Raw genomic sequence first — 16060 nt, 5'->3', positions numbered from 1 at the left:
ACGTACAAACAAAACATTTAAGTATTTATTCCAGTCAGTGTAAGTGAATGGAGATAATATTTGTTAGTCTTTCAGTTTGAGATTATGGGACACTGTCCTGTATAAAACACATCTTTCAGTTTTCTCGCTTTATCAAATCCTCTTTCTTAATAGTTTCTTTATTAAGAAAGAAATTCAGATAAAATAGTGTCAAATGTACTTGCTAGATTGGTTCATAAATAACACAACACTACATTTACGTTTTTCTTAAAACAGATATCTCCATCCTATTTTTTAAACCCCGCACCCTCCAGCAACCCCCCCAATAATATCGTACACACAGGATCAGTTTTGGAAAGTATTCATCCACATAAATACACCTGAGCGTTGGGGTCAGTGTTGCACGATGCTAAAACTTTTGTCAGCCAATCAGAATCCTTCAAAACAACAAGGACTTCCTGTTGGGAATTAAATATGCCACCAAATATGTGGATATTTTGGCACATTATTTGTTACACGCTGTAACATGTGGGACCCCAAACTTCAGTTTCCCCGAATATGTGTGGAGTAGGCTTGAAACTCACTGGTATCTTTCTAGTTTTGTAAGCATTTAAAACCTCCCCAAAACAACTACTTTCTGCACCATATGCACAATGAAACATGAAACTGTTATAAAATGTCGACTCATCATCTGGTCGCCATAAATTTTGATTGAGCTCTGAAGCTCTGAAGCTATCTAAATAATGACAATTCAACTAACACGTTTCTTCTTACTGGAAGCGACATTAAAGTTTGGAGAGGCTTAGCCGGAGTCCTGACTTGAAAGGTAGAAAATAATCCCAAAAAACTGGTCAACAATTAATTATAAGAAGAGTTTGAGTGTTGTAATGCCAATAAAACTGTTCCCAGCTATTGTTTTTATTATTATTATTTCCAATAAGCCAGTTTTCAATGAAGTGCAGACAACATGTAGTTATTAGCTTTATGTAATAGTAGTTTTGATTCATAATAGTTTCGATTTCTTTGAAGAGACACCTTTTAATATATTTTGCCAGAGATATGAATAATCTTGGGCTTAATCTCACATTCCCACCGTTCTATTCTCTCTGTCCAGTGCAGTCGCTGAAGGCCAGTTAGAGCATGCAAATGTTCCCATCTTCACTAATAGTTCACTGGGTGCCCTGGGTGCCCAGGGTGCAGAAAACACCAAACCAGTGCCTGTCACTCCTATTTTCCACGTGTGGAGCAAACAGGTTAAAGTTCCACTTAGTTGACACGATGATGATTTGCATGCAACAGAAAATAAATCCCGCCCACAGATAGGAATGAAACTGTGACTGTGATTAAGTCCAAGTGTTTGATCTGTTACAGGTTTCTTAACAGTATTAACCTGTCGAGCTGCTTTAACAAATCTGATAGTTTCATCGTGTGTCAGTTTTTGAAAAACAAAACACAAACATTATATAAGTTTGAGAATGAAATGACCTGTCATAGGACAGTAAAATTTGGACTGATAATCGCTTTGTGCTTCACACCCTACTCAAGAACTGCTACCTTGGCAGAACGAGCTGTCGGCTGCAGCTTTGCTCTGAAGAGGGTTTGCACTGTAACACAAGAGTTTATTCCATCTGAAATTAATCCCCTGTCTCTCTCTGTCATTCTGCCTCACCCTCTTGAGTCAAGATGAGGTTTGTTTAAGGTATAGCTATGAGCTGCTGAAATTCCTGGTTCATTTGGAGGATAGGATAAGAATCTACCTGTTGCGGCACAGCTCTGTTCGCTGCCTCAAATTATTCTCTACCTTTTCTACTCCTGAAGTTCAGTGTACAGTTCAAGTTTAAGCAAAGTTCCGCACGGTCAGTATCTCAATATTTGACGGAGATATACTCCGCATCTGGCTCCAGGTCAGATGTGGAGCCGGATGTAGATCCTGTGGTAAACTGTACTGTTTTATGTCTGAATCAGTCCAGTGTGAAATGACACGTATTTCAAACCATCTGCGGTTTAAGACAGGTGGGAAGAGGCCCCTCCCTGACAGGTACAAATTAGTCCATGGTTAGAACAAAACCTAGATCAGACAAAACAAGAACTTTAAGACACCCCTCAAGTGGATCCAAACTAATCTATGGTTATTGCAAAACGTCCCCCAGGGGTTGGCAGCACTGTGACCAAAAGGTAAAAGTATGACATGATGAAGAGGTGGAATGACCAGCAGCCACACTTTCTGCAAAACATGAAAACTAAAGCACGCAGACTGACTTTATCTGTTTCACGCCGATTTCTTTCTAGTGCTGCACCTGGAGTTTTGCATGTACTCCTTCACCCTTTGAGTCCCCAAATGATCTTGCTGGTGGTTTTTCTGTGCGTGTTCATTTGAATACTCAACAGTAATGTGAAACCAGATCACATTTATGTCAGCCTGTGCCATAGGCATGCTCGGAAAGCAGGGCAAGGCGCCCGCTCTATGCCAGTGGCTATGATCGCTGGTGTATCTTGTGTCCCGTTTCAGACAGGTAACCATTCAGTGTGAAGAAAGACTGATGAAGGGGAGGAAAAGAGCGCTGGGAGCTGCCAGTGGCTGAACCTGGAGATCTTTGGGAACCTGTTGCAACAGGTTTTTCCTTTTGTATATCTTATGGCTGGACTAGCCTGGGCGAGTGCCAGAAACACACACACTCACACACGCCAACGTGCACGCCCCCACGCACGCACACACACACAGCTAGAGGATGATATTATGAGCTGCCAAAAACTGAAACCAACCCATCAACTATTTCCATACACATTTAGTCAGTCAATCTGATCAAAGTTGCTCAGTGTCAGGGTGAAGGCTTTGAGGAGCGCAGATCCAGAAGGAAAATGAACTCAGCAAAGACTACAGGTCTGCTAGAAAAAATCTGACGCAAAATAAGAACAGGGACACAGAGCAGCTGTTGAATTCACAAGTTAGGTGAGTTAATGTGACTTTTAAAGCGTGTTTTCTTACTTTGCTGACACAGTACTGCATTGTTTTTAATGTAGCCGCTGTGAGCAGCGAATGTCTTACATTGAGGAACTTTAAATGACAGGTTTGTGTCAACACAAATTCACGTATGTTTTTATCTCTTTGGTCAGTGCTGAACATTAGCAGCAATTCATGTCTCCTACTGGCAAGGTGAATAAAGCACTTATTTTTAGATAAATATTTGTGTGAAGCTTGTAGTGGTGACGGAGAGCAAATGTGCTGATGCCTCCACTGATTCTGACAGCTGCGTTGATGACGCGTTCTCTCAGCACCTCTGTGCACTTTTGCAGATTTTACTGACGACTTTCAAACCTATGGATAAATATGTCCAAAGTTGAATTTTCATTTCTGTTTCTGTTAGTCATCCAGTTTGTTCTGCTCTCTCTGATTTTCCTGTGATTCTTATTTATTTTTATTTTTTTCTACATTCAACACAAAACACTGAATCTAAGCAGGATCAGCTCATTCACATTGCTCTTTTCCCCCCAACAGATGACTCATTCACTTGTAGCTTCTAGGTCTGGCTTTCTATGTGTAACTATAAACAGTGAACATAATCTCTCTTGATCCGAACAAGAAGTAGACTTTAATTATTTAAAAAGACATAGATAATAGAAGACAAGACAAAATGAAACAGCTGTGTTGAGTGAGTGCTGATTTATTTTAACTGTACATAAAAAGGCTTTGGCACAGATTTCAAACTGCAGAACAACACGGAAGATCACATAGATAATCACAGATAATAAAAGAACTGAACTTACAGGTTGAAATTACACCTGACTTTCAGCAGAGTCTGCAGAAAAGAAAGACCAATTTGGAATAATTTGGTGCAGTCTGGGATCTCGCTGCATTGGTCTCCCTGTGCATGTGTGAGTCTCTCTGGGTACTCTGGCTTCCTCCCACTGTCCAAAATCACAACTGCAAAGTTATTTGGTCTCTCTAAATGGCCCTTGTATGCGTGTGCATATGTGTGTGTGTGGGCGTGTGTGTGTGTGTGTATATACACATGCTTGTTTGTCCTATGTTGTCTTGTGATGGACTGGCAATGATGTCCAGCGTGTTCCCTGTCTCTTGCCTAATGACCACTGGAGATTGACCAACATCCCAATATAGAGAATTGATGGATAGATTAATATCCATGCATTTAATTCTGTATTATAGAATTAAATATAAAACAATACAAATAAATTAATTAGGCTAGGTTGTTAGGGATTAGAACAAACTTAGAATCCAGAAAAACTTCTTCAGCAATTACTTTTTAGACTCCTATTCTTCCAACCAAGAAAAGGAATTAGATACTTATACTTATCTAGCAACCCTGAACAGGAGTATTTAGTTTATCAACATTATTAGATTGTTTTCTTCTTTACGTTTTTCCTTTGGTTTGTTATTTTGTTTCTTTTAAATCCTGCAAAGTACTTTGAATTGCCACTGCTGCTGAAAATGTGCTATATAAATAAAATTGCCTTTTACCTTTGGTGAAATCAATGTTCAGAAAATTTTACAAATATTGAAATGTTTATAAATCAAATATTAATAACTGATAAGAATTGAACAGAAAGTTCTGGTTTTACATTTGCTGAATGTAGAAATGTTATCAATCACACTGCAAAAACAATCTTGCCACAAGGTTTCTTTATGTTGGACATAATTTGTTTTTTAGAAATGTAAAACATTAACGACTGAAATCCATCATCTTACAAAACAACACAATAAGATCCAGTTTATAGAGGGGAAAGTCATCGACATCTGTCAGCTGCTTTAAGGTTGCTTTAAAATACATTAACAGGTTAATAGGACTGTTGTCTACTTCGTGTTGTCAGACCAGTTCTATTTCAGTGATTTCTTGATGCCACTCAGCAGGTGAAAGAATCTAAAAATACGGCTTGCCACTATTAATCCATGTTAGAGACAGTTAGTAATATTTGTCAATTTCAAGTTTGAACGAAACATCTGCACAATGAACAAACAGCAGGCTAAATGCCCATTTTTGAAATTGCCCAAAAGCGTGATTGTAACAGAATATTTCACATCTACAAGCTCACCATTATCAAGTCCAGATGCTTCTGATTGTGAAGCTCACAGTTCCACTGCTGAAGATAATATTGTTATCAAAATAGTAGCAAAAACGTTTTAAGTTCCCTCTAGGAAGCTTTGTAAACCTTCAACCCGGCAGGCACAGTTGACAAGTGCTGCTCATTGACACAGGCACCTAGGATTAGGAAGTTTGACTTTGGTATTTGTGCTGCACAAGAAATATGATAGTGATGAATGGAGAAAAAGTTAATGTTCTCACTCACACATGGCAGCAAAGGAGACTTACTGAACAACTCGCCTGACAAGTAGCAGATTTAAGTTAAAGTCCTAAAGAATTAGAAGCCAAAAACTATTTAGTTCTCTATTAAGAAATGCTATCTCTATATTTATTATTATTATTATTATTATTATTATTATTATTATTTTTTATTTCTGTGAGATGTGTGAGAGGACTTGCTAGTACAGCCTGATTCAGAACAGTACGCCTCCAGCATCTCCACAACATGAAGATTTGGCATTTCTTCACAGGCCAACTTTGATGGTATTTTTTTTGGACTATTGTCATGTTTTAGGTAAATTCTGCTTCTTTTAGCATCAATCAGACAAATGGTTATAAAAATAAAAGAAGATGAGTAAATTTAAGTTTGACTAAACCATTAATGAGTAGGAGGTTATGTAAATCCTCTTAATATGTGATAAACTTGTGTTTTACAAGCTTAGACTAGCCATAGGCTACAGAAAAAAAACAACAAATCTATCAGTGTTGATAGTTAACTGCATGCATGCATTTGCTTGTCTTGCTACTTTATCAAATTACATTCAGAGACCGTAACGTTTTCAATTTTAAACATTCTTCTGGTTATGAAAAAGAAATGGTACTAAAACACACTGCTCACGTCAAGAGTTGGTTAAAGTTATTCTGTGACAATAAATCACTGCTGCTCCTGACATGATGGATCCTCAGCAATGCTCCAGCATTCCTACCGGCTTAGTGCTGAGTTCGAAACACAGACAAATTAAATGTTGCTTTCATTCATGATTAAAAGCGATCAGTTTGTTGTTTTTTTTGGAACATTAAATCTCATCACTAAAGCTTAAGTTCCCTGTCTGTATCTGAGAGCATGCTGGCTCTGGTCGGTGGCAGCCTGTTCATCAAACAGATGACAGGATTTGTTGCCACGGTGATGAAAGAGACAATTGCTCAACTTTCTCCTTGACATTTAAGCCTCCTTTGATTCAAGCGGAGGGAACGTTCATTTGCTACTTTCCTCTTCTTCAACACTCTGTGCACCTTGTCTGCCTCAGCACTGTGCAGCTTTACGTGACCTAACAGCCATCATGGTTTGCTGGCACTTTTAATGAGCTTGGTCCCGGGCGGGTTTGAGGTTACCTTTACTGGAAATGGGGCCCACGTGTCGCGCGCCTCTGTTGGGATCATTTTACACTTCTTCTCACTCCGGCGGATGAATCCCTGACACATGTACGATCACTGTGTGATGTATTATCTCTGAAAATGAGTGTAGCCACTTCTGAGGTCATGTTGACAGCAGGATTGTGTCTGACAGGTTTAAAGCAGGGTAATGACTCAGGAGATACAATCTCACAGGAACAGTGGACTCAGGTACCTTCTTAAAACACAGATCGCTTCCTGCTGAGTGCTAATTGCACCATGGATGTTTAAGATCATAAAAAAGTGTTTGCGTACTTACAGATGTCTTCTTTTTTCCCTACTTAAATGCTTGTTTGTTTATTAATTCTTTGGCAGCAGTGGCCTTTAACGTTATGAAAGCTTTAAAGTTATTACAGCCAACACTGAGATGGCAGTAAAGTGAGTTGTGAGCGATGGGGAAGACGTGACAAATGGGCCAGGACTTGTTACATGAGTCGCTCACTTTGGGTCCAACGCCAAAACCACTGCTGAACAAGAAAATAATAATAATAGTAATAAAAATAATAATAATAATAATAACAACAACAACAACAACAACAACAACAACAACAATAATAATAATAATAATAATAATAATAATAATAATAATAATAATAATAATAATAATAATAATAATAATAATAATAATAGAAATAAAAACCTTGTGACATTTGTCAGGAAACATGTTGATGAGTCCCAAAACTTTTAGGGAAATGTTCTGTAGACTGATGAGACAAACGTTGAACTTTTTGAAAGAAGCCTGACTTCATTTATTCAGCATTTCAGAAAAGAGAAAAGAGACATCATCCTCGGTGAAACATGACGACCAAATGAAGGTCTGCCTCCTGATCTGGACAACTTCCTCCAGTTGATTGAACCTTAATTTTTGATCTGAGCACAAGGTCAGTTTATAACCCTAAGCTCAAACAGACTAAACCAAGAAGGTTAGAAGACTAAAAAAGTTTATCTCTGAATTACTGAAAACAGCAAAACGAGTGCTTCATTGGCATAGTCCAAAAATATGGCCATTTTTCCAATCGAAATGTTATGATATGATGATTGAAGTTAATACTTGAAAACCATCCATATGGGTGAATTAAAGCAATTTTGCAAAACAACAACAACACACACGAAACAATTCTGCATTGCTGAGAATCCTCCATTTCAGCGATGAGATGAAATGAGGCAATAGTTTGTCATCTTTACGCTTAATCAAGCTGTTACTTTTGCCTTCTTTTGTCTCCACAGCAGCACATTTCACAGCAGGATGTCAAACTCCCCAAAGTTTTCCTTCCAGAACAGCAGCAGGTCTCAAGCCTTAACTCTTGAGGTCGGCCTGCACACCTGTGAACCCTGTAGGACAACCTGCCAGCAGATGGCGACCCGCCAGGTTTGTAGCTCCCATGTTTTTTTTTTTTTTTTTTTTTTAAATTAGGGTTTGCTTTAAGAAAGAACATTTCTAGATGTATTAATTGGAGTAGTTATGAGTCACCTGGTTTAGGCAGCTGTCAAAATGGTCTCAGTTTGGAAAACAAAAACAAAAAAAAAACAAAAAAAAATGAATGTAAGCCAAAAGCTGTTATTAACAATAGTGATGGGATTTTACGATTTATCTGACATGGCCAAACAACCAATTTGGTAATCTTTCTTGGCATGTAAGGAAATGTGTCCTTTGTATTATTGGGATAATTAAATTGGCTTTAAATAAATGTAATGTTTCTTGTAAATATTTTGTGGCTGTGAGATGGCTTTCTGCTGCAACCACTTGTACAAATTCCCTGTGTTGTTGATGATCTGCAATAGCAAAGCTGAAACTTATCTTCTGGGGCTACCCACACATTTGTTCATTGGTATTTCTTAAAGTCAGCAATGTGGCTCAACGCCCAGGGAGGCACAACCTAGGCCTATCAGAAAACAAAACAAAACCCTGTCACGTTTTATTTCAACAAGTTTTCTATTTGACTATCAGGAAGGTTTTGTCTGCCTTTGTTGTGAGAAACTATTGCTACTTTTTCACCTCTGGCAGCAGCTAATGATGCTGAGGTTGGAATCTAATTCACGTCATTTGATTTGTCCAAGTTTAAGGATGATTTCCTTGTTTTGGGCCTAATCTCGTTTCCATTTGATGATTCAAAAAGTACTTGAACTGGAAAAATCTGATCTGGATCATTCCTCACTCAATAGTCTTTCAAACAGTTTGAGATGAACTAAGCTAGAATTTATCATAAATTTTGTTTCATTTCTGTTCGTACATGTGTTTTTTTATATTAATTTCGACATATCTCCACCTATATATCATCCTATATATCTTGGTCCAACAAAGTTGAATGGGTGTGCAGATGGAGGGGCTCGCACAGGGCACCATTCATGTAAAAACCACTGCCAACCCACATTTCAGCTCCTCCACCATCTGTTATTTAATTCAGGTAGTGGTTAAAATATTCCCCTTGGAAACGCGACACTCCTTTGTGACAGCAATATCAGTTCTCACTGATTCCTCGTCCTCATGAGTGACCTAATATGCCTTTGTGTGTCATGTAAACAGATATTGGTCCTGAAGCATTCTCTATTTTATTATTCTAACAAAAATATTACACCAAAGCTATAGATATATTTTTATTTGTATTAATATACACTTTTGTTACTGTTTTACATGATTCTTGAGAGGAATTGAAAAAGACACACACACACACACACGCACAAAACTGGATGCGCCATGGTTATTAAAAGCTTTTTTGAAAAATTTAAGCTTTCAGTTTGGAAAACTTGCAAAGTTTCATCACTGAAAACTGATTTGGAGAGTGAGAGTTTCGAGTTTTACTGAAACTCAAACTTCAAAATCCAATGACTGTTGCACTTGTTACTACTGTAACAACTACAGAACCCTTATTAGGTTTCTACAGACTGTTTTTTACAACCCTGACTAATTTATATGGATTATATTTTGTTTAAAATCTTTGAATCAAGTCTTTGGTTGGACAGGAGCATTTTGGGATGAGCTCTTTGTTGCTATGCTAGTTTTGCTATTTGGATTTTCATTGTTCTGGTTTTGTTCAGTAACTTAATCTTTTGATGTACTGGGAAAAGTCAGAGATTAACTGGAGCAATGCAGAAAATAAAGGTGCACTGAACTAGAACCAAAACCCAAGAAGCTCCGTCTTTTTATTTTGGATAAAATTGCCCTTAAATGATTATATGTTCATACATAGGATCCTACAATCTGCATTTTGTACACAAAATCTGGGGCATAGCAATAGTGTTAATAGTAAAATCCCATCACATTAATATTTGACATTGATTGAATATGCAGAAGACTCCTGGAAAATATTGCACTCATGGAAGGTCAAGTTGTTTCTGAGTTTCTGCCTAGCTTGTCTTATCAGAAGTTTCCAAACCGAGATTGTACAGTTGTCAATGTGGAGGTAATGATTCCTTGAAGGCAAACCGAAGGTTAGTATGTTCAGCCTGTTCTCTTTGATTTATGTGCATGTGGAGAAGAAAATTCCTGGATTTGTTTCAGGGAATTCTCAGGAGGTCTCTTGGAATTGCTTTTGCTGTTTAGCTCATAAATAAAACTGAAAAAAAAAAAAAAGTCTCTGAAATCTGGGTGTAGACTGTTGCAAGTACATTATGTTCCGTGTGTCTTCTTTGACACTGCAGATTAACGAGGGCGAGGACATTTGCTTCCCCCATCAAGGGAGCGACCACTCCGGCCTGAGGACTTTACCTCTGAGCAGGAGACACAGCGCTGACGGGACCATCAGCTCAGAACGCGCCCCGGCTGACCGCTTCCACCCGTACCGTCGACAGTTCAGCGACGGAGCGGTGGATGCTTCAGATTGCCTCCTTCAGAGCTCCTCTTCCCTCAGCAGCCTGCAGGAAGTGAACATTCTCGACTCTGGTTCATGCAGCAGAGATGTACAGACAACCTGGGGCGAATACAGCGACAGCATTCAGGTTCCTAAGTTTACCACACTGTCTGTCAGTTCAATAATCGATCTGTCAAAAGATTTTTACTACCAACAGGTGCATATTCTGCAGTACATTTTAATGAACTTTAACAGGGGAAACATTTCTGTCAGTTTTTGTTACTCATGGTTCCCTCAAAATGTTTGCATGTTTTCAGAATCTGTACCCAGAGCTACCGGCTGTACCAGTGGAACCTTATGGGTCTCTGTCTCAAAGTTATCCATCCTATGACTCGATGAGCTCCATGCAGCAGGTAGCGCTCTTTAAATGACCGCTTGACAAAAGCACACGGTGCAGTGGTTCATCGTTTGTTGTGTGTGTGCTCCACAGGTTTCAGCTAAACCGTTTCCTAATGCCGATCAGCCAGACGGCACCAAATATCCCCTTCAGAGTCTCTCCATTCAGCCACATCAGGAGAGGTCAACAGAAGCCCTCTTCCCCAAACCCATTTACTCCTACAGGTAACACAGCATCACATCTCACTGCTGGGTAATTTAGTTCTAAAGCACAGATGCATGTGGTTGGGCAGTATTAAATATAAATGCTATGTTGTGTCAAACGTAAGTGTAATTTGAATGCCTGTTTCCTTTTAATTGCTGCAGCATCTTGATTTTTATGGCTTTGAAGAACAGCAAAACGGGAAGTCTGCCGGTCAGTGAGATCTACAGCTTCATGACTGAACACTTCCCATATTTTAAGGTATTACACACACTGATCATGGCATGCCCACTGCATTTCATTTCATAGTTTAAGGCAATACAAGGGATGTACAATGTGAATGTGCAACATCTTTCAACATATGACTTTCACTAATGAAAATTTACCCCTTTGCTACTTCTGGAAGTAAGTGATTTGTTTATTTTATTTAAACGAATCTGCTATTGCTGTGAGCATGTTGTTACTCTTTGTGTTTTGGAAACGGCGACTCGGATTTGAATAGAGTCATTTAGCTAACTTGCCACATAAGTGAACTGTCAAAGATTATTGACTTCACATTTCTTGATAGGGATAGTCAGTTAAACAAAATTACTTTCAGATAATGTAGGGACCTATATTAAAAAAAAATAAAAATAAAAAAAAATGGCAAAAAAGCAGGAACAAGCAGTGCAACGAAAGTACAGTATTTGATTGGGGAATCAAGAAAGCCGCCACAAAACTTGGGCTTCTGTTTTATTTTATTGCATAAATATGTAACAACTAAAATCCACAGAGACTTGCTCCTATTTTTGACCAAAATGTTTGTTCACATCAACTTCATGCTTTGCTTTTCAACAGAAAAGAAAGAAGAACATTTGATAGCAAGATTTCAAAGATGAGGTCAGATGCAAGAAGAAAAAAAAGTTACAGTAAAATTTGAAGCATTAGTAGAGAATCCATCACTCCATCCGTCTGTCCTTCCCTAGATAATGGAGACACGTTTTTATGTTGTGCTATTAATACACAAAACCATTCCAAAAACAAAAGGTTTGGATAAACCCCAAAATAAATAATGGATGGAAAAGATGAGAATCTTAAAAATTAGAAGATTACTGATTTTCTTTCTCCTCAATTTTTTTAAAAACTTCATGTAAGTGCAACAACTCCTTGGATCAGTTAAACGGTAAAACATTACCTCAAAGAAGATGTTATTAATCATTTAATTGTTGGGTAATTGAATGTTTACTCATCAACTTATAACACTGGGTGACTGTCTAAACAAATGCAAGTGAACATTTGTGCACAATTTGCCACTAATGGTTTATCTAATTCTGAAGGATTCTCTCAGGTTTGTCTGCTAAAGCTAATAACACGTAAATGCCTGCCACAGGGTTTAATGTGAAGGAAGTAGCATTCAGATGTGAGTAAATTTTAAAACTGCTTCCTGTTGCATTAATATTAAACACATTCGGCACCTGTGGGGTCAGAGCTCAGTTTAAACCCCGATTTTCAGATGAGTTGACACTCGGATCTGGAAAGAGCTCAAACGTTTTCCACCATACATATTAAAAAGGTGCCTAATACTCAATTACTGAGCCCATCGGCTATGATCTAGTGAAGCACACTATTATCTATTTATTAAAATTTCTGCACTGATGGCTGATTTCCAAACAGGTGGCTAAAACCCGAGCTGCGGGGTCAGAAGGTTCAGGAGGATAAATACATTGAAACTTCAGTGAAAGCCATGTTCACTGGATAAATTTTAAAGAAAAAAAAAAAACCATGCTTGATGTTGCCAAGTATGTTTCACTTACATTCGGCTCAGTAGGCACTTGTTATGGCATGCAGATTCAAATCAAAGAGAAGAGCAGATGTGGGCAAAAATTAACCCTGCAGGGAGGAGATGGATGTCCCTGCATTATTGGCGAATTGTTAATAGTAACTAAAAAGTATGCTTTTATCATTTTTCCAAACCAGTAAAAGTTAATTTACTTCAAATATAAATCCATAAAATGAACATATTTTTTTCTCCATTTTAAGCTTATGCACTTTTAGCTACAGTATAGCAGCGAGGAAGCAGAAAGTGAGTCATCAGCCCTGAATCCAGGGAAATCGGCAGGATTCTCTTTTCTAATAATTTCACCACAGCTAAAGAGAAACAGTACAAAAGGTTGCCGCTAATCGTTAATGGTTCACTTCAAATTCCAGGCCTCGAGTTCAAGATCATGAAGTGTAAGAATAATGATTTCCTACCACATTGCCTCTCTGTCTCTGTTCAGAACGCGCCTGACGGTTGGAAAAACTCGGTAAGGCACAACCTTTCCCTGAACAAATGCTTCGAAAAGGTGGAGAACAAAAACGGCAACACTTCTCGTAAAGGCTGCCTTTGGGGTCTAAATCCTGCCAAGGTGGAGAAAATGCAGGAAGAGCTGCACAAATGGCGCCGCAAAGACCCCCAGACTATCCGCAGGAGCATGGCAAAGCCAGGTGAGGGAGAGAGACGGTCATGAAGACAACTGAGCGTATAGATGTGACCAGATCAGAGCGTTTTCATTTGAATTCAACATCTTTTAAAGTTGTCTTGTTCTGTCTTCTTCTACAGAAGACTTTGACCGTCTGTTGGGAGAGAAGCCAGACAGACTAAGACCTTTTCCACCTTACCCAAGCACAAACACGACCACATTAAAAAGAGTGGCCCCCACGTACAGCCCCACCCCTCTACCTCTGAGCCCTACGCAGCCTCCACCGGCATGTCGACCCCTTCCACAATCAGAGTATGCTCAGATTCAGCCCAGCTATCTTCCCCACACGGCGCTCCAACCCAGCAACTCGTTCGCCCTGTACTCACCCTGCGGACAACAGGCTGCAGCCGGCATCCCGTCACCCTCTAGATGTCTGAACTCACCCACAGCTGGGAAAATGCCACCTGTTTACAGGGTTGGACTGCCAGGAGAGTACAGTGTTGACCTGAGGGGAATGCAAGAGTTACTTCAAGATGGAGACACCTGCTATGACATAGACACACTCAACCCCAGTCTGACGGACCTTCAGCTGCAAGGTAAGCATGTCGTATTACAGAATTCTTTTAGTCACAAACCACATACTTTAGCGGGGAAGAACACAATCTACAATAAGTTGATTGTAGATTGTACAAAGTACTTTGGTTCTACAAAGGATCCCACAGGGACATCTTTGCTGTCTAGAGATTGAATAGCTCAAACTCAAACAGATTGTACAAACAGCCAAGAACAGCTATTATTATTATGTCTTGCCTCAAATTAAATTTGACTTAGACTTAAATATGACTTAAATTTGATTTAGATTTGGACTTTGACAAGGCCGCTCTAAGACATCATTTGAATTAGACCACCCCATGCTAGTGCCAACTGTATATTTTAGGACTTTCTCCAACTGGAAGGTGAACATCCACCCCAGTTCAACGTCTTCTTCAGCCTGTAACAAGTTTTCTCCCAGTTTTGCTCTGTATTTAGCTCCATCAGTCACAGATGTCTGATTTTATTACTACTGCAGGAAACTTGTGGGAGGAGTTGAGGAAGGACAGCGTGGTGTCAGAGCCACATGGTCCGGCCACACACCTCTCCACCTCCTTTCCCCAGCAGGATCACCACCAACAGACCAGCTGCCTGCAGGCTTTCAGTCCCACGTTCGAGGGGAATCCTGGACCTCGCAGTAAAGCAGCATATGAGGACGAGGACGCAGACAGAAGCTGCTGGAATGGACTACATCCTGTCGGATATTCAGGACTGGAGAGTTTGGCTGGATATCTGACCTCCTGTACCACCTCCATTTCCCTGATATAAACAGCTCTCCACTTCCTCTGAGACTTTGCAAACTAATAAACATTTGTCCTTGCGTTCACGTTTTATGCTTATAAACTTAATCAGCTTTAAAACATTGTCAAACTGAGACATATCCAATGTATCTTTATTGAATGTGATTCATATATTTGTCTGCAAAGTTGTTTATTTATTTACTTTGAACAAAATGTGTTTCAATTTTGATGTATCTCGTTTGTACTGTCACTTAAAGATTCAAAGAGTTTCATTTTGTTGTTATGGTTTCACCTCTTTAGTTGGCATTTTCACTTTTAACTGCAGGCAAGCCCGTAAATTATTCCCTAACATATATTAGTTTGATTATTAAAGTGAAAATATAGATTTTTTTTTATCAGTTCATAAATGAAAACATAAACATGTACTCTTCTCAACATGTTTTTTTTTAGCATTCATCATCCCATTTGATTAATCCTATTAATGTTAGATGTTGTTCAGTTTTCACAAAGCTTAATTATATATAAAAAAAGAGCAACCATTTGCATTGATGTCATTCACTAAATGTATTCAGAATCAAGTACTCATACTTGATACTCAAAACCTAAACCACTTTCCTCCATGGGCTGTGCTGCACTGCAGCTCAAATGCTAAATCATACCTCATACCAGGTGGCCTTAGTACCATTATTTGTAGACCTTCCCAATAATATAAACAAACAAAAAAAGCAGAAGAAACCGAAGAAGGAAAAAGTTATATGATGGTGGGGTGAAGATGTCTGTTGTACACAGATATTTCAGGTAAACATAAAGGATACTAAAAAAAACAAGGGTGAAAATGCTTCTTTTTAGAGGAGTAATTTGATAAAGTATTTAAAGACTAAACAATCCATATGTCGCGCTCTGACTTGCTAAAACAGCCAGAGACACTGTAGGCTTATAAAGAAGATCCACCCTGTTCTAAGCAAAATAAATGGTTTTGCACGTTATTAAACGTTTAAACGTATGAGGTTTAGGAGTGCGTTCACTGAACACTTTTACAGAACAGTTCTTCCATGGCAAACTCACTCATCCATGCCCTTGTTAATTTTGGTCTGTGCACCACCATTTTGGAGCAGAAGCAGGGGAAGCCGAGCCTAACTCCTGACGAACAACCGTGCACCAAAATCATCAGCGCCCTAAATGTTACTTTTAACATGATGCAGTCAAAACATCACCGCTCTCCAGGTAATTGTGAAACCCTGACTGGTGGGTTGGATCGCCATGGAAACAGTACAGTAACGCTGTTTCAACAGTAGATGGCAGCAACAACCCCACGTGGTTCTGCTGTTTTTATTTCATACAACAAGGTACTTCTATCAAACCATTTAGTTTTCACTTAAATATAAGTATTTAGATTTATTCAGAGAAAAGCTACAACTGATGAGACCTGTAG

General features: G+C 38.9%; 1 protein-coding gene across 4 annotated transcripts; it reads left to right on the top strand.

Moving 5' to 3' along the window:
* The first annotated feature begins 2793 nt into the window (after positions 1–2793).
* Positions 2794–15162, top strand: foxn1 (forkhead box N1). Of its 4 annotated transcripts, none has more exons than XM_044120218.1 (9): positions 2794–2929; positions 7698–7839; positions 10110–10406; positions 10576–10671; positions 10749–10879; positions 11021–11117; positions 13115–13322; positions 13438–13893; positions 14367–15162. In XM_044120218.1, exons 2-9 carry the CDS (start codon positions 7717–7719, stop codon positions 14654–14656), a joined length of 1698 nt encoding a protein of 565 aa, XP_043976153.1. In that variant the 5' UTR covers positions 2794–2929; positions 7698–7716; the 3' UTR covers positions 14657–15162. The 4 variants fall into 4 exon arrangements, with proteins under 4 accessions (XP_043976153.1, XP_043976156.1, XP_043976157.1 ...); XM_044120221.1 differs by having other exon boundaries at positions 2800–2929; positions 14453–14679; XM_044120222.1 differs by having other exon boundaries at positions 2800–2929; positions 14342–14463.
* The last annotated feature ends 898 nt before the right edge of the window (positions 15163–16060 follow it).

Source organism: Gambusia affinis, linkage group LG06 (assembly GCF_019740435.1).
Source record: "Gambusia affinis linkage group LG06, SWU_Gaff_1.0, whole genome shotgun sequence".
Classification (NCBI taxonomy): Eukaryota; Metazoa; Chordata; class Actinopteri; order Cyprinodontiformes; family Poeciliidae; genus Gambusia; species Gambusia affinis.
Note: the sequence above shows the minus strand (reverse complement) of the source record. Positions and strands in the feature narration are given on the sequence as shown.